General features: G+C 42.5%; 1 protein-coding gene across 1 annotated transcript; it reads left to right on the top strand.

Moving 5' to 3' along the window:
• The first annotated feature begins 3,737 nt into the window (after nt 1–3,737).
• Nucleotides 3,738–7,159, top strand: LOC145781787 (transcription factor Jun-like). The gene has a single exon (XM_082593459.1). It carries the CDS (start codon nt 5,279–5,281, stop codon nt 6,452–6,454), a length of 1,176 nt encoding a protein of 391 aa, XP_082449585.1. The 5' UTR covers nt 3,738–5,278; the 3' UTR covers nt 6,455–7,159.
• Nucleotides 7,160–7,361: the final 202 nt, after the last annotated feature.

Genomic DNA, 7,361 nt, shown 5'->3' with positions numbered 1-7,361 from the left:
TTATAAAAAGTCGTAGTCAAAGTTGTGGACTTAAACTCGATGCTGCACAAAGTACGTGCCAGTTGTAACATTGGCCAGTTCATGTGCCACAAAGCTAAAACTTGCATTTGCACTAGGCCCCACCACTGTAGCATATCGCAGCTGTTGAAGCTTCTATTCGTCGATTTTGACTGATGAAGACGTGCGCGTGCGACGTTAAAGCAGCGTTTGATTAGCGATTTATAATAGACGCTATTTGCAGAAAAGATGCTCAACCAAAAGTTGAACAGAGTTTATTCGAAGCATTTTCTTGTTTACGAACGGCCTCTCTCGCCACAATCCATTCCATCGTGCACCCACTGAGGTTCCGTTGTCCGCCGGCGTCGATTTGTTGTAACTTATGTCTCTGCAACGTAATCAAACGTCTGGTACTTGATCTTTTGTCAGAGAAGCCATCGCGCGATTAACCTGGTTGTTGTTTCCACGTTTCGCGTCTCCTTTCGATGAGTCATTGTCTCGAAGAGCAAGCACCAGCGAACATCAAACGTTTCTGGTCGAATTGTTTGGCTTTCCGTCGCGTTTCGTTCCCCAGCGATCAACGCGACATCTCTAATTGTATCAACTCTTATTGCTTGTTGGCTTCTCAGAAACAAGAGGCTTGTGATGAGCGACCATCGAACCAGCAGCGCGTGCGTCGATTCTGACCACATGCCATTGACAACAAATGCAATGTGCTTGTGATGAAACAACACATCGAACATTTTACATATTTGATTCTTTATTGCAATGTTTTTGTGATTACTTTTTTTGTCGAATACAGGTTTACGCCCGGTAGTTGAAGATTTGGATGAAGTAGACGCATAGCCATAGGAGATGGGGGGGCAGGCAGTCGTTCCCCTTCTGAAAAAAAATATCATCGCAAATTTGGGCAAAGACGTCCAGTTATTTGGGCAACTCAATCTTACCATGATGTTTCGACACCTCACCAGTTTACAAACTTTACATAATTGTTATCATTTATAATATTTTCCAATGAATGTAAATGTATTATGATCGACTTTGAAAACTATTGCATGTGGTCAGTGGCGTACGCAGGGGGGGCCATTGGGCCATGGCCCCCCCCCCCTTAAAAATGTTTTAGTAGTTAACGACGTAGATTAAGGCATTTAATATGTTTTGCATTGCTCTGTCAAAGCAATTACTGTAACAATGTTGTTTTATAGACTAAGCCAATACGAAATACATGGCCCAATCCACCTATCCCACCCCAGGTATGCCAATGTAGCATAGTGTTCTGTAAGCCTATTACAGTGATTAGTGAAAGAGAAATGGATATAGTCTAAACTAAAACCATACTGGGATATAATGAAGACGTCTGGGATATCAATGGCCAGTGGCGTAGCCAAGAGGGGGGGTGGGTTACAACCCCACTTGGCACGCGTGTGACGTCACGATATTGAGAATGATGCTTGCAGTCTCTTTATGCTTAGGAATGATGCTTTCAGTCTAAAAAAAACTAGCCTAATTTTAAACAAAACTGCATTAAAAGAGCGAGTTTTGCCAATAGGCCTACCAAACATTCAAACATCTCAGCCAGGAATTAACAACAAGAAAACATAGAGACTTAGCTTTATTTCCGAAAAATGCCGAAGAAAACATGATCTTATCCTTTTGCTATGCCACCTGACAGCACCATTTTACAGGAATATTTATACCCACATTTTTGTTGAAAATGCTCTCAGAATGCACCAAATTCAAAGTAATTTTTCAAAAATTTCTGGGGGAGGCCCCCCAGACCCCCCGCCGCTGGGTGTCGTTTTAAGAAAAAACGCCCCCTTTCAAAATTCCTGGCTACGCTGCTCTCAATGGCCCCACCCTTGAGAAAATCCTGCGTACGCCACTGCATGTGGTATTGCAATCTGGGCAGAATGATAAGTTTCGATTCGACATTTGGAACAACCAAGTGTACAAAAGCACAATTGGCGAGCAGAGGTAAGCCCATTGACTAGCATGTAAGCTACATTTCTTCACGGGTAGAATTCAAAAGCCTGCTGGTGCTGGGTACTGGTCACCTTATGAGTTTTTTTGCTTTTTTCTCTATATCCCACTAATGCAGTCATCAATCAAATCATTTGGGGAAAAATGTCTACGTATTTGGACAAATCAATTTTTACCATAAGTTTTCAACATTCTACCAGTTTAGGAACTTTGTATAGTGTTGTATTTTAAAATACATTAACAATTTTCTTGGAATGTAAAATGTAGCATCCTCAATTTTGAAAGCTTATGTACAGTAGGCCTATGTAGTATTGCAATTTGAGCTGAATGTTAATCTTTGATTAATCTGAATGTTATGTTAATCTGCAGAATGTTAATCTGCAGACATTAAATCTAAAAGAACGCAATTGGTAAGCAGATGTAAGCTTATTTCAGATATTCATTACGAGCCTACACTTCTTCATCGGTACAATTTTAAAAGCCTGTTGGGTAGGCTACTGGTAGCCTTATGAGGTTTCTGTTTTAGCATCGGAAACCTGTCTAGGTGTTGTTATTTTTTGTCCATATCCTACTATTAAAGTTAAATCAGCCTTGTTGACCTAAGTTGAACATTTGTTGCTTGTGCTTTCGTACTCTGCTCTGTTTATACATCCAAAAACAAGTGAATGGCTTTACGTTGCATCCTATTGTCATGATCGACGATCGACTTTGCTAGCCATTGCAAGTTGACAGCCCTGTGTTCATTGCGGCTATTTCCATCAACCGATTTCCTTTTGTTGGTTTTGTTACTGTATTTCTTTTTTACAATATCATTTCTTTTTGCGTTCTGACAAAGAAAAATAAATTGAATTGAATTGAATTGAATTGAATTGACCCGATAGTAGATAATGCTCAGTTGAAGAAATTGATTGGATTTTTATCGCCAGCTGGTGCGCTACCAATCTTGGACGAACGTGACAAATATCAACAATGTGGCAGTGATTGTTTTTCGTCTTGGGAACCTACAACATCATGATACGCCTTGAATTTGTATGTAAGGTTAACTGAGTTCTCAGAAAAGTACCATTTGTTTACGAACAATGCTGAGATGCCTTACTCATTCCCATTGATGAGTCAGCCAAATAACGCCCCACCCTTTTAACATTCAAATTTGTTTGCGTGAGAATATTCGCAAGTGAGACTGCATTCCTGCCACTTGCATCCCGGTCCACTGACCGTCATATTTTTCCTGTCGTTCGGTCATCGTTCTTATCTCTTGCATCAGTGCGATAGACAGCACGCTGGATTATTTTCTCACGCCGACCACTACGTGTGCGCGCCCGAGCCTGATTTGGACCAAAATAACTGAGAGCGATCGAGACAGTGTTTTTCCTTTGTGTTGTCGCATGAACAAACAAAGGCTGCGCGTGTATGCGCGCTCGTATATAAGCTGGAGGCGACCAGTTCGTCAGTTGAGTTCAAAAACAAGTCGACACCGGCAGAGGCCGAGATGGGTGACTGTGAAAAGTTTAGAAGCGAAAGATATGACGTTGTTGTATAACTTCATAGCTGTCAGAACCAGAATACAACATTTAAATTGTTCAGCAAATGCAACAAGGATTTATTGGCGAGGTCAACATCAAATAATGTTTTACGTTAATTTGCACCGATTGCTACCAGACACAATGTGCCACGGAATAGCTATTTCTGTTAGTGTGAGAGTGGATAGATTAATATCGAATGCGTAATTTTGGAAAACATGTTAATGACGCTGAACGCCGATATAGTTCGTCTATTTTAAGTAGCCTACAAGGTTACACCGAAAGCTGAAATTCAATTAACAACCCTCATGAAGGCAACGTGTAGGGAAACAAGTTTTTCAAACTGGGACCCGGTAAAAGTAGAGTCACCCGTTGGCCGTATAACCGTTTGTTTGGTTGCACTTACGTTGGGATTATTAGGATGTCTGCTTGGTCAGACCATAGTGGGAATAAATGTTTTCTAACTTGAAATCGATAAACAAGCAAGCAACAAGCATTGTGCAACTCCATGTCTTGAAGCAGTTTTGTTATTGAGCATTGAGCTTCGTTGGCGAAAAGCGATCGCGTCGGTTGTTTGTCGGAGGTGGATACTTTCTCATTACTTGCTTGACGTAGGCGGATAAAGAGTTTTCCTCGCAAGAGCTACCGTTTCTTTTTTCTCTTTCCATTGGTCTTGTGATGACATGACGTAATGTAGAACCAATCGCGATTGCGCCTCGAGACGTCATTTGTTAAAAATAATTCTTTTTTCTCGTTGTGTCGACATGTGACGAGTTGTCACTTGTCATAGGAGCTGCATTGGAACATGTGTCACCGATCGCTTATTGAGACAATGTAGAACATTTTAAATGATTGATTGAACCTTTATCCTCAGACTGGGAAGGCTTCTTGCAGAGCTTAATCCTGGCAGTTTCGCATGTAGAGGCTTTGAATCACTGACGCAGGCCGGTCACCGAGATTGACAGAGTGAAGTTTTCGATTGTTGAAGTGATGTTGCTAGGGAATTGTTCCATCTATTAGGTTCTGCTGAATAAATAAAACTCTGAATAAAACAAACTTCTCACAACTTGCTTCGATACAAAAATTCAGTATAACTACTCTGAATCACAGGAAAAAGTTTTGAAAGGTAGCTCAGTATTCAGTCAGTATTCAGTCTAAGCGTATGTGTCAGGGTTTGATAAAATAAACAGACAGAGTATTTTTCTGTTTGAAACGTTTTTTGCTGGGTGGTTGCGGGGCTTGAAGGTTTTAAGTCACCCGCGTTGCCGACCACCGAGCGCAGGCGGCTTAAAACCTAAAAGCGCCGAAGTTGCCCACAGGCTAGAAGCAGCCTTTGGTGTAAAGCTAACTCGGTGTTTTCCTTTGCAGAAGCTTGATAATAAACATACAAAACAATATTGTAACGGAAGCGTGTCTCTAACTCAACCAAGACAATTTACTCAAAGCACGTTTAGACCTCACTCAACGCTTTCACATTGGTCCATTGCTGCCTTCGAAAGTATTTCCTGTCCAAGTCAAGCAGCACAAGCTCATCAGTGCCACCCAACGGTTGAGAAATCTTATTACTTGAAGAGAATTGAAGGCGGTGTTCACTGCACAGCCAACTAACCGCATCGCCACAACTGGGTAGAGATATCTCTCGTTCTATAAAATAAAGACAGCTTAATCGGAAAGGAACGTCATAACCTACCTCTGCTGCTCCTTCTCTTTTTAGTTTCTTTTATTGCTCCTTGCAAGAGAACAAAGTCCCGCTATTGTTTATACACTGCTGCTGCCTTGAAATGGATGTAGCATTTTATCACGACGACCCAAGCAGCCGCATAGCTTCAGCTTACGACCCTCAGTCATCACCAGGTTCTGTGGACAGTATAAGCAGTACAGACGGTGGACCTGTGTGTGCTATTGCCGCAGTCCCACCAGCTTTCCGCGAGCAAAGGTTTGGCCAGGAATTTGCAAAATCAAACGTTTTGAAGGGAATGAACTTGGGTGTAGAAAGTGGAACAACTTACTCTGCAAATCAACAACAGGTTGGTTTCTTACCTAACCCTAACGTCGTTTCAACACAAAGTTATCATCAGAGCAACAACTACGAACAGTCAGTAGTTTCATCGTCAGTTGGTTCAACATCTGCAAACAATCTTAGTCTCAATATTTCCGATAGCGGAGTGTTATCGAACAGCAACACGATTACTACGCCAGATTTGGTAAATATGTTGAAAGTGGGATCTCCGGACTTCGATCAGATGCTGATGCAGTACAGCCAGGCTGGTACGCAGATGACGCCGCAAGCTTATTCAAGAAGTTTAGCGCAAGAACAAGAAATGTACGCTCAGAACTACGCCCGAGAACTTGCCAGACAAAAAAACCACAACGGCGGGAGCAATTCTGACATTGCAGGTTCAAACCCCACCGAGACCACTCAACACACTGCCATCACCACAGGAGCAAGCACTCTTCCCCATCCTCATCAGTACGTGTCCCCCGATACTTACTACAGGGGAGATCACAACGAGGGTCCCTCTTCCAGCGTTTTCAGTGCTGCAGGGACAACCGTGCACCACATTGGGGCTTCACTCACCCACCGCCAAGTTGGTCATTCGGTCATGTCCCCTCACAGCTCTCTACTTGGTCAGATGAAAGAAGAACTTCCCCAGACCGTCCCAGTTATTCCTAACACAAGATCCATGTCTCCCATTGACATGGAGCACCAAGAAGTGATTAAAACTGAACGCAAACGGATGCGGAACCGGCTCGCTGCCAGCAAGTGCCGTAAACGAAAGTTAGAACGGATATCTCGTCTAGAGGAGAAAGTGAATGGACTCAAGAACCAGAACCTCGAACTCTCCAGCAACGCCAACGTGCTACGTCAGCAAGTTGCCGAATTGAAATCGAAAGTAATGGCACACGTCAACTCGGGCTGCCAGTTGATGATGTCACAACAGCAGGTTACCTTTTAATCGCCGCTGCATTCAAGCTGTAGGTTGATATCAGGCGCCTTTGTAAGGTTGGCCGCTGCTACGGGCCATGCGAGGTCGATGTTGGTGGGTTGGACGTTGACACTGTTCGAGCTTTATTTGACGTTCCCTGTGAAGACCCAGCTATGAGCTGTAATCGGCAAACAAATTATATTACCTTGCTTAAATAGGATGCAAAGTGATTTCAATTTGTTTGTCTGCTATGTGTTAGCAATATACCTGTTTCGGTGTTACTTGGCAATCTTTGCTGTCTTTATTGAAACGTTCTGGCAACTTTCACTAACATTATCTTTATTAAATTTATTTTTTGTATCTGTCGACCAATCGGTTATTTGTCTGCAGCCATTTTATAACTATTTGCACCTTTTTAAGCATTATCGCCATTTCGTTAATTTATTTCGTGCCTTTTGCAACTGTCTCGGATTTTGAAAATCACCGTAAACGAAAAATTACACTTCAAGCCTTTTGCTTGTATCGTCTGCTGTCTCTTTATGGCGTCAACAACAGGATCATGACTCTATTCCTAGTTAGCTTATTAACTTGGTCGGTTGTTTGCGGTGGTGGTCGTCACATCTTTAACTCCCGACTGGAGCTGTGACGAACAAACCCGTGATGTTTGTTCCGATTGTTCCAACTTGATATTGCAAGTTTTTATGTGAAATTTCAACATGGTTTTACATCAGTTCATTTGTTGTATGAAGCAGAGAGCGGCATCGAGTCTTCAGCGAGGCGCTTGATTTTGGAACCTTAAATGATCGTTAGTTTACGTGGGATCTTTGCTAGCGTTAGTCACAACTTTCTATAAGATACCAGTCACTACGTCATGGAAATGACGTCAGCTAACCTGCGAGTGGCAGCACTCGCGTCCGGTGACATAGCTTCCGCTTTC

This window comes from Aplidium turbinatum, chromosome 13 (genome assembly GCF_918807975.1).
Source record: "Aplidium turbinatum chromosome 13, kaAplTurb1.1, whole genome shotgun sequence".
Classification (NCBI taxonomy): Eukaryota; Metazoa; Chordata; class Ascidiacea; order Aplousobranchia; family Polyclinidae; genus Aplidium; species Aplidium turbinatum.
This window is presented reverse-complemented; position numbering and strand designations above follow the sequence as displayed.